Genomic DNA, 21484 nt, shown 5'->3' on the forward strand with positions numbered 1-21484 from the left:
TCAGCCCAGAGCCTGACGCCGGGCTCGAACTCACGGACCGCGAGATCGTGACCTGGCTGAAGTCGGATGCTTAACCGACTGCGCCACCCAGGTGCCCCAAACAAGTTCTTAAACCCATCTCCAGTGCTCTTTTACTACAGTGAGAACAACTGAGAATAGAGACAGTCCTTCTTTGGTGAGCGAAGCTCACCCAAATGATTCCACGAGGTAGTTGGAAGTTGAAGAGGAACACTATACTAATGTTTCCTATGTAGGCTATTTCGCTTTTTGCCAACAATATCATGATAACTCTTCCTGGTTTCCTGAGCAACTCTAAAAATGCAATGCCTTCCTCCAAAGTCTAAGACTAGATCTGTACAAGTGTATTTCCCCGCCTTGTCTAAAAAAATAGCATGAGGCTAAAACAGGAAAGAATAAGGCTTGTTTCCGATCATTGGTTTCATTTTATTTGATGGCTCACAATTTCCAGACCCTAGTAACAGCAATCTTTGTCTACCACAACCTTTTATTGTCTTATGGTTATACTAAGTAACGTCACACCTGGCAGGGCATGGTTTCCAAGCAGGGACTTAGAAACTTGCAAAGCTATAAACTAGTAAGCAATGAGCCAGACACATTGAACATATTTCAAAGTCAGAGATTTTAGATGGTTAACTAATTTTTTTTCTTAACAAGAATACATATGCTTACTAAGATATATAAAGGTACTGCCCCAAGAAGAGCATGATTTTAGTAGGTATGTGCACACATTAGCGTGCACTTGGGTGTAGGGATAAAAGCAAGGATGCAAACAGTACTTAGTAACTGGATTAAGACAAACAAGGCTTGAGAAATGTATCACTTTTCAAGGTCTTAATGGGTCCCATGTGGATGAACAGCTGGAATATTGACTTCATTCAAATCAAGATTCATTTTTTTTTCCTTTGGGAAATTAACAACTTGAATTTTGAGCTTGATTATTCATTATGTTATTGCAGCACCAAAAGCTAGTCAGCATCCTTGAAAACATTTTCTCTTGAAATTAGGGACTATTGCACACCAGCAGAAGTCATCTGTGCAAATCGTGAAAGCAGTTTCTCATAATTCTCTCTCTCTCTCTCTCTCTCTCTCTCTCTAAGGAACTGAAGAGCCTTCCCATTTTTATTCATTTATTTCCAATGCATGTAAAGATCTTAGTTGCTAAGACCTCTACATGCATTCTGTCATTTAATCTTTATACGTGCTGTTCTCTAAGGTGGGTACTATGGTCTTATATTTACAAACGAGACAAGTGAAGTCTTAGAGTTTAATTAACTTCCTTTCAGAGCTCTTTTTTTTTTCTACAGTTCTTAATTTAAAACGAGTATGTTAAAAGGAACTACTCCTTTCCTCACTTACTCATATTTCTTCCTCTCCTTCCCTGAGAGCACTTTCTTGTCTTTTCCCTTCTTATTCTTCCTCTTCCTTCTCCTCCTCCTCTCCTTCCTCCTCTCCCTCCTCCTTCTCCTTTTCTTCCTCCCTCACTTCCTCCCCCTCCCTACATCCCCTGTCCCTCCCCCCTCCTCCCCCTCCTCTTCTTCTCTTCCTCCCTCTCTTCCTCCCCCCTCCACATCCCCTGTCCCTCCCCCCGCTTCTCCTCCTACTGTTTCATCAGTATTCCATTTGCAATGGCTCTGGCTAAAGTGAAACATGAGGAACATACCTTTTGCTGCCATCCTGTTAGCTATTTCCTTATGTTTAGAGTTTCTCTGTCATCCAAAGCTGCAGAGTCTCTACTCCAGGCTCGGGTACCAGCCCTGGTCGCAGAGCTCCTGCACACGATTACATTTTCCTGGCTGCCAGGCCTCCGCTCACTTCATATTCAGAGTCCAAGTTCACCATGTCCCCTCCCAGAGCGCTCCTTCGGTCATGGTATCCGGCCTCTTTTTCTCTTTTCTGTGACCGAGTTTCCCCTTCTGCTCCAGTTTCTAGAATGAGGACCTCACCCAGTCACGGGCTGCCCCCTCCAGACTCTGTCCTGTGACCTTCCTAAAGACTGCATTTTGAATCTCCACATGTGATTTATTGCCCTACTGCCTCTTGGCTCTGATCTTCCCATCATCTATTTAAGGGCACTTTATTTATTTAGGATGATTGTGGAATGTTAAGCCTAAAAATAAAACTGCCAGTCATTTCACCAGCAAAAATGGGTTGGTGCAGGAATAGTAGGGAATTGCAACGTGACAAAAGCAAGCTACAGCAAACCATAGGAAAATCCTCAAAAGGAAGGGGAGGACCACTCTTTTATCGAGAAAGGGGCGGAGCTGGGGAGGGCTGTTAGAAACAAAAAGTCCATTGGGGGAAAAAGGGAATTCTAAGTGTAGGGGCTCCTTGTTGGCTGAGTGTGACTGTCTCTCATTGGCTGGGCTGTTGCCAGGAGAGGGTGGTGAGGTGAGAAACACCTTTCTGTCTTCTGCTGGGTATTAAAGAAGGCAAAATCGTATGGCTTGAGAAGGGAGGTCTCTTCCTGTGGGCTCTGCCATCCCAGGGAAGCAGTAGGGTGTGCGAGCTGCCTGCTTTTGGCTTCCCAACACCATTTTCACAAATGAGGTTTCTTTTTATTCATTTTCCCAATAATGTATCTTCTGAGCTGGGGTACTTTTGAAAGTGAGGAGAGGCTTTATTAATTAATTAATTTGTTTATTAAATTTAAGGAAATGTATATTTATTTTTGAGAGACAGAGACAGAGAATGAGCGGGGGAGGGGGAGAGGGAGAGGGAGAGGGAGACACAATCCGAAGCTGGCTCCAGGCCCCGAGCTGTTAGCACGGAGCCCGACGCGGGGCTCGAACTCACAAACCTCAAGATCATGACCCGAGCTGAAGTCGGACACTTAACTGACAGAGCCACCCAGGTGCCCCTCTTTATTTATTTTCAACTTTATTTATTTTGAGAGAGAGAGAGCAAGTGAGGGAGGGGCAGAGAGAGAAAGGGAGAGAGAGAGAGAGAGAGAGAGAAAGAATCCCAAGCAGGCTCGGCATTGTCAGCACAGAGCCGGACGTGAGGCTCGAACGCACAAACCATGAGATCATGACCTGAGCTGACCTCAGATGCTTATCCGACTGAGCCACCCAGGCACCCCAGGAGGCATCATTATTTACAAATCACACTGGGAGTAGCAGGCATGACCCTGACCTCACCCTACCCAGAGCTTGAGGTTTGCACACAGCTTGGCCGGGCACCGGATCCGGTTAGGAAAGCTGGTTAACGTTTCTATGCCATAGTTTTCTCTTCTGTGAGATTGGGTTACCCGTTGTACCTCGGCCTGGAGTCATTGCGAGGCTGAAGTGAGTTAATGCGCGCAGGGCATTTAGAGCAATGACTGGTACGCAACAATCATTCAATGCCATCAAACTACAATTTGCCTGATTTTTGTATCTTTGACGTTGGCAGACGAACCAGCCTGTCTAAGCCTGTGAGAATTGAACGTAAGGATGCGTGTGACCACCCTCCCTCCTCCAGACGCTGCTCTTACTATCTGACTTCATTCTTTTCTTACTGGGCAAGTGACTGCTCGACGCCCCCCATCCCACAATGCTTTCCCACCCATCTCCCTGTACTTCCTGCTTGCATTTCTTGGTCCAACCATATGTTAAGCAATGTCACAGGGCCAGCAGACGGTTACTCCTGCTGCCAGTTTCCTAATCAACGGTAAGCCTTGGGGACGCACAGTGAAAGCAGAGTGGTCCCAGGTGCCCGTGTGGTTGGCACACTCTGCAGTCAGCCAGCACCACATTTTCACCGACTCCTCTAGAGTGTTGCCTCAGGCAAAGGTACGTTAAGCCTGAGTCCGAAGAGGCTGCAGTTTTCCAGAAAGGACATCATCGCTATCATTACTGAGCGTCTCCTACTCGGCTTCAGAGGCAAGACGTCTTCCAACGCTTGAAGCCTCCAAGGTAAACCCTACAGATTCGCTCTTCAGAGAAAGCCCCCTTTTTTCTTGTCTCCTGGGTGCCACCCAGGAGAGTCAGTGGGCCGTGAGGATGTCTGCAGAGTGTTCTGGTTGGTTGTCACGTAGAGATTTGGAACTTTCAGCTGCGAGCATGGCTTCCCCTTAGAGTCTGATTGTTCCTCTGGTGTTGAAAATGTTAGACATAATTGTCTACTTATTTCTTTGGAAAGACACGGGCGCGGACACCACCTACACACACACACACACACACACACACACACACACCTCTTAGATGTATATAATCCAAGTGGCTGCCGCCAAATTCGGCTGCCGGCTGTGGGAATGAGGGATGGTCTGGACACATCTGAAGTAAGGATTTAGTAAATGAGTTTCTGCATGAGCTCAGAGGGATGGTAACGATACTCTGAAAGCCAGATTGCCAGGTTCGGGTCTCCAGCTCCTGAAATTGCTGGCCTTGTGGGTTTTGGCAAATTACTTAAGTCTTCTGGTGTTCCACTTTCTCGCCTGCAAAATGGAAAGGATCATAGCAGCAGTACCTATTTATATGGATGTGTGAGACATATGGTGGTTAAATGGGTAAAACATTTAGTGAATGCCTGACACACACTAAAAGCCAGATAGGTGAACTTAATGGGTTCTCAGGAAATCTACACTTCTCCCATTAAAAAAAAAAAAGCTCAATTGACCACATTATTGAACATAGTTTATTTTGCCTGAAGCCTGAAAATTCTCCCTGATATGTATAGTTATTTTATTTTTATTTATTTATTCTTTAATGTTTATTTACCTTTGAGAGAGAGAGAGAGAGAGAGAGAGACAGAGTGTGAGCAGGGGAGGGGCAGAGAGAGACTGAGACACAGGATCTGAAGCAGGCTCCAGGCTCTGGGCCGTCAGCCCAGAGCACAACATGGGGCTTGAACCCATGAACGATGAGAGCATGACCTGAGCTGAAGTCAGAGGCTTAACCGACTGAGCCACACAGGCGCCCCATTTATAGTTATTTTAAAAAATCAAGAGGTACCTGGGTGGCTGAGTTGGTTAAGCATCTGACTCTTGGTTTCAGCCTAGATCATGATTTCATGGTTCATGAGTTCAAGCCCCACATTGGCCTTAGGGCAAACAGCACGAGCCTGCTTGGGATTCTCTCCCCCCCGCCCCTCCCATCTCTGCCCCTCCTCTGCTTGTGCTCTCTCTTTCAAAATAAATAAATAGGATTCTTGCTCTCTCCTCTCTCTCTGATTCTCCCCCACTCAAGCTTTCTCTCTCTCTCAAGAAAAATAAATAAATAAACTTAAAAAATAAATGATAGATTTCCTCCTTCCAGAACTACTCGGGAGTTTCTCTGTATGAGAGGCTCCAATCCTCACAAACATATTTCACATTATCATTCATAAGGCATGGCTACATCAAGCTGGACCAAAAGTTCATTTATTTATTAAGCATGTATTTGCTGAGTGCGCAGCATGTGACAGACACAGATCTAGGCCCTGGGGTTACCAGGATGGGAAGACATCAGATACAGGTGAACATCCAGTCAGTTGAGGTTCAGACACGTAAGTAGTAGGAAAAGGGAAGCAGAGGGCAGGGCGTTCTGAGGTAATAAAGGAGAGGCTTTCTCCAGACCCAGCCGGGACTCAAGATGGCTTCCCTCAGGAAAGTGTGGCATGTGGACTGAGAGAGTCAGTCTGGAAGAAGAGCAGAAATTTTCTAGGTGGAGCTTGAGGGAAAACGTGTTTCAGGAAGAGAGGAATAATACTGAGAAGGAGAGTTGAAGACTTTTGAGAACTTGATGCTTGGGGGGCATTAAAAGAAATAAAACATGGCTGGACAGAGCTGTGAGATAGGGAGGGGGAGGCGTGAAGCTAGACTAACAGGCAAGCAGGTATCTGATCATGAAGGAGCACCGCTCTCCACATTAATACATTTTAGCGAGGTAGATATCTTATGTAAAATATAGTTGTATTTCCCAGGGCATGTGGTTGGCTGTCAGTGAAGCATGCAACTCTTGATCTTGAGGTGGTGAATCTGGGCCCCATGTTGGGTGTGGAGATCACTTAAAAAAGAATAAAATCTTAAAAAAAATGTAGATATATACATATTTCCCAATGGATAAATGTTAAGCCTGAGCTTTGCAAGGTGATGTTCAACATAGATGAGAGAGGGATTTGAGAGAATTAAAAAAATTTTGTTTTACGTTTGTTTATTTTTGAGAGTGAGAGAGACAGAGCACGAGCAGGGGAGGGGCGGAGGGAGAGGAAGACACAGAATCCAAAGCAAGCTCCAGGCTCTGAGTTGTCAGCAAGAGCCTGATGTGGGGCTCGAACTCATGGATCTCGAGATCATGACCTGAGCTGAAGTCAGACGCTTAACCGACTGAGCCACCCAGGTGGCCCTGTTTGGCCATTCTTATTATTATACATCCTGACCAGGATTACATTAGGTATTTATTAAAATAGACTTTGCTGTCAACTTTTTGATATTTCCTCCTTCTTGGATTCCGTGCATAGGGTTGAACATGGAAGGTAAGGGTTCCTTGTCATTCTGTATTTATCAGTGTTTAAACAAAGCATGTACCTAAATGCTAGCATGGAAATCAGTATTGACAGGACATTTCGACGAGAGGTAAAATAGCAATTTCCAATGTGATAAAGTTAAAGATAGAATGTGTTCTGACTTTCACCTTCTTAGTGCCTTTGTGAATAAATAAGCATGACACATACCCTTTATGATAGAGAACTGGAAAGGTAAACCTTATCCTGAAAGGAAGCAGCATGGACCTAATCTGATAAAAGTGAGTGAAATGATTAGAAAAATAGATCTGCCGTACAATTTGCAACAAACAGTAGAAATTAAGAAACCATTCTAAACTCAAAGTCAATAGTTTTGGCAGGATTCAGCAGTATATAATGGGTTTGTAGTTAATCTCTTTTTTCTTTAAAAGAAAAAAAAAAGCTTTTTTAAGCTTATTTATTTATTTTGAGAGAGACAGAGAGCAAGTGGAGGAGGGGTAGAGAGAATCCCAAGCAGGCTCCGCACTGTCAGCACAGAGCCCGATGTGGGGCTTGAACTCATAAACTGTGAGTTGTGACCTGAGCCAAAATCAAGAGTCAGACGCTTAACCGACTGAGCCACCCAGGTGCCCCTGTGGTTAATCTCCTACTGTCCACCTCATCAGTTGTAAAAGCAGAGAAGCATTTTGCAATCACTTTGTGTTGGAGAAGCCTGTTATCAGTTATTTTACTAGCAAAAATGGGTTTATTCAGGAAGAGTAGAGAATTGCAATTTGGGACAAGCAAGCTAACACAAAATCTTATGTGAGTCCAGACAACAAAGAGAAGGAACTGCTCTTTTTATAGAGGGAAAGAGGGGAATTAGGAGTTACTGTTATACACAAAAAGTCCCTTGCAGCAGACTGGGACTTGGAAATAGAGTAGCTTTTAGTTGTGACAGCCTCTTGTTGGCTGGGCTGCTCTTCTCTGGGATAGTAAAGTGGTATTGACTTGGAAGATGCCAAGTGCTTCTCTTCCTGTTGGGTCTACAACTGAGGAGGAGGGACAGGGCACGAGAAGCCACAAGTTTCCCTTTATCAGTTTTCCCACTAGGAAGTTATATTGCTCTCAAGATTGAACATACTGTGTGTGTGTATATATATATATATATTTTTTTTTAATTTTGTTTAGTTTATTTATTTATTCTTTTTTTTAAAAAAATTTTTTTCAACGTTTTTTATTTATTTTTGGGACAGAGAGAGACAGAGCATGAACGGGGGAGGGGCAGAGAGAGAGGGAGACACAGAATCGGAAACAGGCTCCAGGCTCCGAGCCGTCAGCCCAGATCCCGACGCGGGGCTCGAACTCACGGACCGCGACATCGTGACCTGGCTGAAGTCGGACGCTTAACCGACTGCGCCACCCAGGTGCCCCTATTTATTTATTCTGAGAGAGAGAGAGAGAGAGAATCCCAAGTCACTGAAAGTGCAGAGCTTGATGTGGGGCTTGAACTCATGAACCATGAGATGGTGATCTGAGCTGAAACCGAGTCAGACATTTAACCAACTGAGCCACTCAGGTGCCCCCAGTGTATATTTTAGCGACACATCTTTTTTAGGTGTAATGATTGAGGTGGTTGTTTGGTGAACCTTATATACAATACTTTGAGTCTTTTTTTTTTTTTTTTTTTTTTTTTTGCCACAAGGCAGAGTATGAGTTAAAGTTAACATTTACCAACTGTCTATTAGGTTAGGGACTTCAGACCTTATCAAAGTTGCCTCTTGCCATGTTAATATGAAATTAAAATTATTTTCATTTTACATATGTGAACACTGAGGCTCCCATTACTAGATCACACAACTAATAAGTGGCCAAATTTGGATTTAGATTCGTCTCTTCCACGGTGCTTAAACTCTTTCCGCTGTACCGAACGGTGACCTAGAACGGTATCTTCCATATAGTACTATATAGCATAACGATTAAAAAATGTTCGACCTTAAAGTAGAACGTCCCTAATAGAGCTGAACTCAGTTATGAGCTGTGTTAAGTGTGGGTAAGTTATCTGACCTCTCTATGCCTCAATTTTTTCATCTTTAAAATCGGATTAATAATATCGCAACATAGATTGTTGGGAGGATTAAATATGTTAACACGATCACAGCAACCAGACAGTACCTGGCATGTAGTAGCAACTCAATAAATTATACTTCTTGTTATTATAAGGAGGTGACCAAAGTCATTTTCCTCAACCAAGAGATCAACTCTCAGTGAAACCATCTGTCTGGTTGTCCAGGATTGATTTGAAGAAAGAGGGGCTATGTAATGTATACATACATATAAAAATGAGAAAGGAATCACACTTCACTGTTTCAAAGTTATGTGAGGCACTCAGACTTACTACAGTAGTTTGATGGTGTCTACTACTCCAAGACAAAATGAAATTCAACAGTGTAAATTGATGCTCCATTTGTGGAGAGTCATTTTGATGTACGGACGGAAATGAACCCTTCTGTTGCACTCAAAAAATTGTAGCTGGTGGGGAAAGGGAAAACATCAGACCTTTGGATTTCTTTTCTGTGATAGCCATCAATAACCCCAGATGGCCTCCCGAGGAGATAAGAATGCAGAACTGGAGGCAGCCTCAGCAGGTGGTACCCCAGCGAGCCAGGTGGAACCAGAGGTGGTGAATAACTCTGTCTACCAGCCCATTAATGGATCACAAAATCAACAGAAGGAGAAGTTACAGGCCCTTGGGGTAGGTCATCTTTAGTTTACAAATTGGTTTAAGACAGAAGAAAATAAATAGCATGTGGAAAACCTTGTCCTCATCAGGAGAGATTTCTGAATTATTCATCACTAAGTCAATAATGTTGCTTCTTTAAGAAAAGACTGGGACCCATTTTAGACCTGGGGAGTAGGAACTGTCCTGTCAGCATTGGAGAATGGACTCCAGTCTGACCACCACCTCGGGAGGCTGAGTTCTTATGAATGCCTTCCGTATTTTAGATCTTTAAAATTTTTTTTCAACGTTTTTTATTTATTTTTGGGACAGAGAGAGACAGAGCATGAACGGGGGAGGGGCAGAGAGAGAGGGAGACACAGAATCAGAAACAGGCTCCAGGCTCCGGGCCATCGGCCCAGAGCCTGACGCGGGGCTCGAACTCACGGACCGCGAGATCGTGACCTGGCTGAAGTCGGACGCTTAACCGACTGCGCCACCCAGGCGCCCCTCGTATTTTAGATCTAAAAATTGGATTGACGAAAGCTTGGATGAACTGCTGTTTAATGTCTGAGTGCCTTCATCATACTATGGCCCCAAGGTGTGCTAGGAAGATATTTGACCCCATCTGTGTTGCCAGCCATATTGCCTCTAGTTTTCTACCACTGTCTGGAAGGAGTTTGTGAGAATGGACAGGAGGAGGGAGAGACGTGGTGATGAAGGGCTGCCATTGGGATCGGTGGGAATGGCATAGAACAAAAACCTCCCAGAATAAGGCCTTGCCCAGTTAAGCTTGACATTGTCATCATTTCCAGCACTGATATCTCCTTTCTGAAGAAAATTCAAATGGTCTCTTCTCCATGGACACTAGTACATGACCATTATGCTTTTTTTTTTTCTTTTTTCCTTCTTATAGGCCGTCCAGATCCTGAATGGAGCAACAATTCTGGCTCTGGGTGTTTTTATAGGTTCCTCACAAAGCATATTTCGTCCCTTCCGCCAGTTTTTCTTGGTCTTCTACACAGGCTACCCACTATGGGGTGCTGTTTTTGTGCGTATTCATGTTCCCCTGACCATAGATCATTTCTTAGATACCACTGCTAGAAATGTGTTAGATTATTAAAGTGTTGTTTTTAGGTTATTTGGAGATTGCATGCTGTGGGTTTGATTTGTAATTCCTTACACAACTTTTTTTTTTTTTTTTAATTTTTTTTTTCAACGTTTTTTATTTATTTTTGGGACAGAGAGAGACAGAGCATGAACGGGGGAGGGGTAGAGAGAGAGGGAGACACAGAATCGGAAACAGGCTCCAGGCTCCGAGCCATCAGCCCAGAGCCTGACGCGGGGCTCGAACTCACGGACCGCGAGATCGTGACCTGGCTGAAGTCGGACGCTTAACCGACTGCGCCACCCAGGCGCCCCCCTTACACAACTTTTAAAAACAAAGTGCCTTATTAAGAGAAATCACATTTGCTGAGTACAAATTAAGTCTCAAACATTAACTTGTTGTATTCATGCATTAAATCCAGCTATTACATTTATGGATGCTAAGAAAATCAAATGAAAAATGAGTATTGGTGAATTGTCTTGTGCAGTCAAGAGAGTCCTGGTTTGGGAGATAAGAGATTTGCCTGCTGATTACAGTCTGGAAATCAGAAGACTGATTTCCCCTATTTGAGTCAAAACAGAATCAATAAAATAGGCTTTGGTTCTAGGTGGTTTTAAAATTTATTTGAATAAATAAATTTGTTATTTGATTATCAACTACCTGATGTTTTCTTTTTAAAAAGATAATTAGTTGGAACTATTTGCTAACCAGACACTAATTTTTTTGTCTTTGTTTTTTCTTGTCTATTCTGGTGTTAGACCTTTGAGAATTTATAAGTGTTCGGTCTCAGACTACCATGAAATCCAAGATGGGCAAGTTTAGTTGAAAATAGTAAATGGAACATGTAATTGGCAAATGAAGAAGATATAAATTTATAGCAAATCTGGGGCTCTAATTTATTCGTGAGTTTAGTTTTTCAGAATCATCGACCTTCAGATCTTCTTTAAAACAAAATTGCTCATAATTTGGCAACAATCTCATATGCTGACAAAAGATGACATTCAGTTTCTGGATGCAGTATAAAACACGTAATTTGGATTTAACATTTCTGAAATTTTTAGATAGTTCCTACTATCATTTTGATGAAATACTTGGAGTCTGAATTTTTCTAGAAAACCTGAAGTACACATTTTCTCTGCATAATGAATCCTGACTATCTAAATGGAAAACTTCCATATTGTATAACAGAGGATGGTGAAGTGTTTCAGTTATTCCATCAGGAAAGAGTTTTCTTTTCTCAGAAAGCTGGGGTCAGTATGTTGGGAAAATGTGGTCAGGAAGCCAGAGCTCATTCTTTGAAAGCGTCCTCAGCATGAAGGTTCAAATCTGACCATTGGATTCCCATCGCTGGAAGCTTTGCCCCAGCTCTGTCTATCGCTGATGGAGTAAAGTCTAAGATCCACGACATTATCTGGCCTTACCTGCAACTACACCCCTGTCTCCCTCCCCTTCCCTCTGTATACGGGCCCTGCTGTTTATTGACCGTGTGCTCCCTTATATGAACCAATCTTCCTCTTACCCATCCTTATTGACCTTTGAGAAAAATATCTAAGTTCTTACCCTTTAGTTTCTTCAGTAAGATAGTAGAAATAACATGGGGGCCCTCTTTTCGGGCCATTTTTAAATGGGGAAAAAATACATAAAAACCTTAGCTATTGTTAATAATACAAGTGCTTTAGGTGTGCCGGGCCAATTTCCAAGACCTCATCAAGTATCATTTCATTCCATCCCCATATAGCTATAAGGTCAGTAATATTAACATGGGGATATGCACATCTCTATTTTACAGAAAAAGAAAGTAGGCAAAAACTGAGCCTAGGTGACTGAATGAATACAAGCTGAAGATAGGGTCAGGGTGCATATGCTCTCGACCATAAAGCTCTAGTGACCCTGAACTTTCTCGTGGTAACCATCTTGTTATTTGACGTGGAATCCGAAGCCTGTTCCTTTGTGTTCAGGCAGAATATTCGAGAATTGAATCTATGGAGCCAGCTCTTGCTCTCCATGATTTTGGCAACTTTGCCCTCAAACCATAGGCGTGGCTCGGCAAATTGTTGTAAGAATTTGTGGGGTATAAAACAGCATGAAATTTTGAGAAAGCCATCAACTTGTAGAGAATTCACTTTATAAAATTAGAGTCATGAAAATAATAGCTTATCAAAATAATCATTTAAAATGAGTGGGTATAGTGATGTAGACAGACTTGCTGAAGTTCTTTCAGAACATCTAATCCAATAAATCAAACCCTCATCTGAAGCTTGAGTCAGAATATGAGAATGACGTTATATATGCGTGTGTATGTAAATAAATATTATTTACATTTAATATAAGTATAAGCATAAAGATAATTATATCACATTACATATATGTCTTTATCTTATGTTTTTAAAGTATGCACGCTCATATAATGTCTAAAAACAGATGTAATAAAATATCACATGTTTGCTCAAAATTTTAACTAATTTAAAATTTTATTCGTATGAAATGATGAGCAACATCGAGTATAATTCTCTGTGATAGAGTGTGAATTTTAGAAAGAAATTTTATGCAACCATTGCTAGATATCTACTAATTGACGGAGGACAAAATGAAAATGGTTGAGACTTAATGTTCTCTCATCTGTTTCATTTCCTGTGTTTAAACAGTTTATTGTTTCAGGATCCTTGTCTGTTGCAGCTGGGAGAAAACCCACAAGAAAGTTGGTAAGTGGCAGTTCTTCCTGTACTCCTATGATTGTGGAACTAGAAATAAGTTACCCATTAATAACAAGAGAGTAGAGGTTGGTGAATTCAACTGAGACACCGAGTCTTGTGTAATGCACAAGAAAATTCTCTTAAGGCATTCAGATGGTAAATTATCAGAAAATCATGGAGATTGTGAATGATTCCTGGGATGGTTACTTTGAATATTTGATGAATCTGAAGCTCAGAAAAAGGCTTCTTGATTTTTGCGTGTTGTGAAACTTGACTAATTCTAACTACTTTGAGTGTACCCTTTCCCACCACTAAGTCCACACCCAAAAGCCAAAAGTTCTATTCCTTTAGTGATTCCTTATACACTTCATAAGTCCCTGTTATGTGTTCTCACTAAATCATCTCTCTGCCAGCTACACACCTTTCCTAGCTCATTCACTCTGCCTTCTCCATGGATGGCCACCTTGAACACCAATCCCTTTTCTTTTACCTTTATTCTCTGTTGATGACCTTGCTCCCTATTCTGAGAAACCCAAGCCCTTAGAAAAGAACATTCAGATGCCCTCTCTGACATCCACTTCACAGAACAGGTCTGAACCGATTCGTTTTTTATTCTAACTTCTTACCGTAGGTGACTCTGATTTTCTTCAAAGCTGTCATCCCTATTTGAATACTAGATTCTGTTCCTTTTTTTCCCACCTGAGTGCATCACTCCAAATGTCTTTCTGCTAGATTTTTTCAATCAGCCTATCAGCATCCAGTTACTAATCTAAGCAGAAAAAAAATACCTTGACCTTATTTTCTCCTGATAGCTATGGGCACAATTTGCTTTTCCTTCTGTAGTTAAACTCCTCAAAGGAATTATCTACACTCTGTCTCCAGTTCCAATCTACCCAGTAAGGGCTTTATTTTCCAATAAGGCTTTATTGTCTTCCCTACCTATCGAGTAAGAACTTCCAATCTACCCAGGAAGGGCATTGTTTTATAATAAGGCTTTATTTTCTTCCCTGTTACATCTTTGTAACCACTCTCCTTAAGATCACTACTGATTTCTCTGTTGGCAACGCAGAGATCAATTCCCGGTCCTCATCTAACTTGATTCATGGGCAGCATTTAGTACGCAGTGGATCACTCATTCCTCCTTCCAATCATTTCTTCATTTAGCTTCTAGATCACTTCCATTAGCTGGTTTCCTCTTGTCTTTTCAGTGTCCCCATCTCAATCTCCTTTCCTTTGCTTCTCTCTGACCTTCAAAAGTTGGGGTGCCCCAGAACTCAATTCCTTGTTACCTGCCCTACTCACTCCTTTGGTGACCTCGTCCATGCTCCTGGCTTCAAGTGACATTGCATGCCCACAACCCTGAAATAAACACTTCCAGCCTAGATCTCCCTCTGGGCAACAGGCCGGTGGATCTCATTGCTTCCACTTAAGAGTTCTAAAATCTCCCAAACTCTATCCTAATCTTCCTCCTCCAACCTTCTCCCTCCATTTCCTCCCCATATCAGCTGATGGGCACTCCCTCCTTCCAGATTCCCAGGCCCAAACCCTGAGGATTATCCCTGACTTCTCTTTCTTTGACAATCTTGAATCCAATTGATTCACACATCCTGTTGGCCCTATGTTCAAGCTAAATCTGACTTTGACTGTTTCTCATCCAGTCAGACACCATCTTTCTTAACCGGGTTCCTTGCTTCTACCGCTGGCCCTGTCTACACTAGTCCTGCTTGAGACCTCAGTGCTCCCATTAATCTAACTGCATTGCCCCTTTGCTCAAAATCCTCCAGGGACTCTATATTTTCCTCAGAGTAAGAACCAAAGTTCTTCTTAAGACCCGCAGGTCTTAGATGGGGGTTTAAATGAATTGCTACCAAAGGAAGGAAGCATGTGCTTCCTATATTAATTGAAAATTCCTGTTCTTTTTTTAGGTGGAACACAATTTTGGAATGAATATTGCCAGTGCTACCATTGCTCTAGTCGGGTTTGTTTTTGTCTCGATCAATTTAGCAGTTAATAAGTATTCTCTCAAGGGATGTCCGTCTTCACAGTCACTGGACTTATGCATTTGCATGGGCGTCTTATCAAACGTATGTTTTCAAAAATTATGTTTAATTATAAAATATTCCAAATGATCTCAAATGTACAGAAGAATATCATATCGGGTATCATGCTACCTTGATTTGAATCCGGGCTTTGCCACTTATTAGCTCTACAATGAAGGGCAAATTAGATAGTGTTTCAATGTGCTCATCTTTTTTTTTTTTTTTTTTTTTTAGTTTTTGAGAGAGAGAGAGAGAGAGAGAGTATGAGTAGGGGAGGAGCAGAGGGAGAGGGAGACACAGAATCTGAAGCAGGCTCCAGGCTCTGAGCTGTCCGCACAGAGCCGGATGCGGAGCTTGAACCCACAAACCGTGAGATCGTGACCCGAGCTGAAGTCGGATGCTTAACGGACCGAGCCACCCAGGCGCCCCGATTTGCTCATCTTTGATATGAGGATGGTAATAGTATCAATCTCACAGGGTTGATGTGAGGGTTAAACAAGTTCATATTCGATGAGCAATTAAGACAGTGCACCTTGGGGCGCCTGGGGGGCCCAGTCGGTTGAGCGTCCGACTTCGGCTCAGGTCACGATCTCGCGGTCCGTGGGTTCGAGCCCCGCGTCGGGCTCTGTGCGGACGGCTCGGAGCCTGGAGCCTGCTTCACATTCTGTGTCTCCCTCTCTCTCTGCCCCTCCCCTGCCTGCACTCTGTCTCTCTCTCTCTCAAAGATAAGTAAACATTAAAAAAAACATTGTGTTGTAATATTAGTATTTATTGCTGCTGCTACTATTACACTCCCCAGAGAGATTAAATGAAATTTTTTAAATTTCATATCTTACTTAATAAAACTGACTTGGGAGATTTACAGTGTTCTCTGTGACCTGGGATTTTTGAATCATGAGTCACCGAAGTTTGGAATGTGGTACTTCACGTTGGAATTCTGGGGGTATATTATTTTTAAAGGGAAGCTCCCTAAGAAACTTTTCAAATGATGTTGTTGTTTGCGTTAGATATTCTCCCTCTTCTGAGGTCAATTTAAAATTAAGGTTTTCCTTTAAATTTGCCTTTTTTTTTTCCGTGATGACCTATTTGATGACCTATTTTTACTGCCTGACTCCCAGTCCTCCTGTTTGCTGGCAAAGAAGTTTGTGCCTCATTTTTTTTCTTTCTGAAATGTATTGTTAATTATCTAAGTTTATATTTCTATGGGTCTGGGTTTGTTGTTGTTGTTGTTGTTGTTGTTTTCAGGTGGGTTTTGTAGTATTTTCCTTCTGGAACAATCTTGTGTTTGCTTCTCCTTCGAGGTGCCTCAGTGATAATAGCAGGATCGCTAGTCTAGTAATTTTGTGTTTAATATTTCAGTTTAGTGTTTAGTTTCTGGGGATGGCATAGACACATAAACCTTCTTTTTTTTTTTTTTTCAACGTTTTTAATTTATTTTTGGGACAGAGAGAGACAGAGCATGAACGGGGGAGGGGCAGAGAGAGAGGGAGACACAGAATCGGAAACAGGCTCCAGGCTCCGAGCCATCAGCCCAGAGCCTGACGCGGGGCTCGAACTCACGGACCGCGAGATCGTGACCTGGCTGAAGTCGGACGCTTAACCGACTGCGCCACCCAGGCGCCCCGACACATAAACCTTCTAATAAAATCCCATTAATGAAATGGTGGGGGGTCATTTTTGTCCATTGTTCTGAACTACCTACTCGTTTCTTTAAATTTTTTTTTTTCAACGTTTTTTATTTATTTTTGGGACAGAGAGAGACAGAGCATGAGCGGGGGAGGGGCAGAGAGAGAGGGAGACACAGAATCGGAAACAGGCTCCAGGCTCCGAGCCATCAGCCCAGAGCCTGACGCGGGGCTCGAACTCACGGACCGCGAGATCGTGACCTGGCTGAAGTCGGACGCTTAACCGACTGCGCCACCCAGGCGCCCCGACACATAAACCTTCTAATAAAATCCCATTAATGAAATGGTGGGGGGTCATTTTTGTCCATTGTTCTGAACTACCTACTCGTTTCTTTAGTTGGCTATGACTCAGATTCCTAGACGTTAGCAAGAATATCAGAATTTTGCCTTTACAGCCTCTTCAGCTGTGACCACTTCACGTGGTTGATAAAAAATGCAATGTATCTCTCTCTCCAGGTAAATTTTTTCCATTTATCTATTTATTATTTACTTATTAAAAAAAATTTTTTTTTAACATTTATTTATTTTTGAGACAGAGAGAGACAGAGCATGAACAGGGGAGAGTCAGAGAGAGAGGGAGACACAGAATCTGAATCAGGCTCCGGGCTCCGAGCTGTCAGCACAGAGCCCGATGTGGGGCTCGAACCCACAGACCGCGAGATCATGACCTGGGCCGAAGTCAGACGCTCAACCGACTGAGCCACTCAGGCGCCCCATTATTTACTTATTTTTAAAGTTTATTTATTTATTTTGAGAGAGAGAGAGAGGGTACACATGGGAAAGGCAGAGAGAGAGAGAGGGAGAGAGAGAGAGAATCCCAACCAGGGCAATGCTGTCAGCAGAGAGCCCAACATGGGGCTTGATCCCATGAACCGTGAGATCATGACCTGAGCCAAAATCAAGAGTCAGACACTTAACCAACTGAGCCCCACCAGGCCCCAGTTTCTATGTTTTTAGGTTGATGAGGTGTCTCTTAAAGAGTGTTGGTGTGTGCCTGTGTCTTAAACCTAATCTATGGTTCACTTTGTTCTGTTTTAAGGGAGGGAGATGTTATATTTGGTTTCTTGATGACACGTTTTCCCTCTGAATGTTTGTACTATGTGTCATATGAAGCATCATATCTCCTAGGGCATCATGTCTCTAATGCTCGTCCTTACCTTGCTGGAATTATGCATCAGCATCTCTGTTTCAGCCATGTGGTGTGCAGAAAACAAATGTAATTCCAGACAGGTGAGTTTGTTTCCATGACTAATAATTCACACGGTCTGCTAAGGTTTAAGGTTCTCTCCGACTTCCAGAGTTGAACAGATATACTTTTATGTAGTAAGGATTTGTGGGGTTCCTGGAGTTAGAGACGGTGTGAAAGTGAGGGATGGAATGAAGGCTGGAAAAGGATTCTGATGTGAAAATCTAACCGGAAACAATATATTTAAAATAATATTCAATACATTTATAACATCACAGTATGATCTTATAGCAATATAATTAGTGTGATAATAAATGACAATATCAATAATAATACAGTTACTACGACATAATAATATAATAATAATAATATTTAACATATTTTTATACAGATATAATTAAGTTCAATAATTTCCATGTAACCTGTCAGCTTCTAACTGTATACCCAGGAAAAACCATGAATTCTTTCTAGATTTTAGGTAACTCACCTATAAGATGAAAACATTTTCATTGTCTTCTGACATTTGTTGTGAGGACTATGTATATAAAACTTTAGCATAGTAGTAATCAGTGAACACATATTATTGACGATAATCATGATGATTAAGGAAGGGATGGAAGGAGAGGGAGATGATGATCATTTTCTTGGAAACTGATGTTTTATTTTCCAGGCGATTTCCTCACCTGGTAATTCTGTGTAAGCAGAAATGCCTCCTGATGAAACTAAATCTGAGAGCAAGGAAGTTCAACCTCAACTCTCCAAGGAGTCAGAGCTTCATCAAAGACCTCAGGAAGACAGGAGCCTCCTCTCTTTACGGCACGAATCAAGAGAAACTTGAATTTCTGACTCAACTTTTTTGTTTTTGTAAATTCTGTGCTCACCACTCCAAAGTTGTTCCCATAATCGGTGCTCTTTCTTCTTACCCACCTACCCCATTGCCTTACAAGGTTTAAAGGAGGCAGGCAGAATAATTCCCGTTTTATGAATTCTCTCTAAATCCAACTCCCAACCACCCATTGAGAAGGAAAACGAGTCAGATGTTTTTTGCATTGCAGAAAAATGCTTCTTGGCTTTAGCTGACGTCAGCATTGTAAAAACTCAAATAAAAAAATCATCATTATCATCGTTAAGATCGTTTTTTTCTCACATTTGAGGGGGGTAGGGTCATGTCTCAGAGGTTTTATTTCGGTCAGCTTCTGAGATTCCCACAAGCCCTGATACGTAAACGATGGTGTCGATCGGGGACTTTGAGAGCAGTATCAATCAACATTTGTTCTTCAAAGGATGGCGAGAAACTGTAAAACGGAGAAGTAAGGAATAAGGGCTTTAGATCCTTACAGATCTGGGTTTAAATTGTGGTACCGTCACTTGTTACCTGTGTGAAGTTGAGCAAGTTACTTAAGCTCCCTGACCTGTTTTTCCTCATCCATAAAATAGGTGTAATATCAATGGACTACCTCATCGGTTGTTATAAGGCTTCAGCCCTTGTAAGTGGTACGTAGAACCACAAGTCCTAAGTGGCCGTTGTTGGTGCCGCCACTGCTGTTAAGGCTGGGGTGGGACGGTGGTCACATGTGCAGGGAGGATGGCAGAAACCCTCACTTCCATTGTGGCTCCGCCCATCCCCCTGGTGACATCAATGGCTGTCTTTTTAAGGTGGCAGTTTGATGTTAAGTCTCCTCCTGATGTATCTGGTTCCCGATTTATCTTCTGCTGAAGCGCTTATGTTTCAGATTTAGAAATTAATTCCCCTCTCTTGATACTGAGCTGAGTCATTCATAATGTCTGTAAGTTCATACCCATAGGCTATTCTTAGCATCATGTTTACCACATGGGCAAAAATTCTTTCATACGCTTCTCTACTAATTGTTGCCTCTCTTCTTCAGAACACACACACACACACACACACACACTCATTATATAATATTCATTATATAATATTGGTCCCTGGACCAATATATATATCATATATATATATATATATATATGATATATATATTATGTTTTTTAATCCATTCAGCAATATTTAGGGAATGTCTACTATGTGCATGCACTGTGTGAAAAGTTTGATGTGCAATAGAGAATGATATATAGTCTCTGCTCTCAGGTTGCTCATAGTGGGGGATTTAGACCCAATGGAAATGTGTAATTACAACATGCAGTAATAAGGGCTGTGGTAGGAAAAATATAGGAATCTTGGGAAGACATAGGGAGAATTTCTAACCTGGGTTAGAGGGGATATCATTTTTTTAGAAGACTTTTCTTCTAAAATGAGGTCTTAACGATTACTAGAATTTGCACGATGAAGGGGGATTCATGCAAATGTCTTTCAGCTGAAGAGAATTGGGGATATCCAGGGAACTAACAGGAGAGTTTAGTGTATCTAACTTTGATGTGTGTGGGAAAGATGGCAAGATAAAACTTTGGAGAGAGAAAAAGCACACGCTTCACAGGAGACCATAAGACAGAGCAACTCTAGGAGTCTTCAGAAGCAGTTGAAAATTTCTGCAGTGGTGTTGAGCGGGCTTATATCGACTTGTGAGAGCTGATTTTAAATTTGCAGGGACCGCAAGTTAACATATTTTTGGTAGCTGACAATTGGCTATGGTGGTAGTATTTACACCTCAGAGATTGGTAGAAGCCACAGGTCACGTTCCCACCCCACCCTCTAGCTTTGGAAAGCCAGTTGTTGAATATCCACCAGCACACCACTGGATAAATATGGACAAGCCATGCACTTACTTGAAATTTAGAGATCTCCTTTGGAAGGAGTTAGTGGAGGAAAGGTTGGTTAGGAATCTGATACAGTACACAAGGCAAAAAACTTCAGTTGAAGGAAAGGTATTTGTAGTAACATTTGTATCAACATTTTCATTATTTAATTCTATTTTTCTCCTCTAATATGTTATAAATAAATAAATCATTTCTTTGCATTTTGCCAAAGATAACGGCTAACAAATTTTGATCAAAACAGGATCGCTACAGGATTTTGACATCCTGTAGTGGATATTGTGATTGACTAGCCAGCATTCATTCTAGCTATCCCCAGATTGATGGCAACCTTGAGATTTTGGGGGAGTGAACCTCACCCTGGGCTCCACCATGATAGATCCAAATCCATCAGAACACTTCCATTTGTGACTCTCTCAGCCCATAAAATGTTCCTGGACCAAGGGTTGATTCAGTTGTGGAACCATCATCGTTAAGTTGGAGTCTTTGTTGACAAATGTAAAATATGAGGAACGTATTTGTGAATTAAGATGCAGCTGGAACGAGTAGCTACTAGTGGTCGTGGCAAAAACTAACCTCAGTATTAAACTGAAGGTGATGTAAGAGAATTTCAGAAAATAGAAATCGAACTCTCACCCAACCACCTCTGAAATTTACCCTATTTCTGGAACTGAAAGTCTCAGGAACACATACATTGTTTGTATTGTTCAACAGCATTTGTTGCAAATATCTTCTCCCATTCTGATTTTGTTTTGTTTTATTTTGATGTTTTTGTTAGCTCTTGTTACGTTTCCACCCCACGTTTTTGTTGTAGTTGTATTTACTCAACGTTTCATCATGATTTATGCCTTTCGTGTTTTGTGCAAGAAACCCTTCCTTACCTCAAGTCCATGGAGACATGATG

The 21484-nt window shown here is 41.9% G+C and overlaps 1 protein-coding gene across 1 annotated transcript; it reads left to right on the top strand.

Moving 5' to 3' along the window:
* Nucleotides 1-2327: 2327 nt before the first annotated feature.
* Nucleotides 2328-18980, top strand: MS4A3 (membrane spanning 4-domains A3). Its single transcript, XM_058689128.1, has 8 exons — nucleotides 2328-2409; nucleotides 3412-3914; nucleotides 9004-9175; nucleotides 10056-10190; nucleotides 12893-12949; nucleotides 14866-15024; nucleotides 17793-17894; nucleotides 18521-18980. Exons 3-8 carry the CDS (start codon nucleotides 9020-9022, stop codon nucleotides 18548-18550), a joined length of 639 nt encoding a protein of 212 aa, XP_058545111.1. The 5' UTR covers nucleotides 2328-2409; nucleotides 3412-3914; nucleotides 9004-9019; the 3' UTR covers nucleotides 18551-18980.
* The last annotated feature ends 2504 nt before the right edge of the window (nucleotides 18981-21484 follow it).

Source organism: Neofelis nebulosa, chromosome 10 (genome assembly GCF_028018385.1).
Source record: "Neofelis nebulosa isolate mNeoNeb1 chromosome 10, mNeoNeb1.pri, whole genome shotgun sequence".
Taxonomy (NCBI): domain Eukaryota; kingdom Metazoa; phylum Chordata; class Mammalia; order Carnivora; family Felidae; genus Neofelis; species Neofelis nebulosa.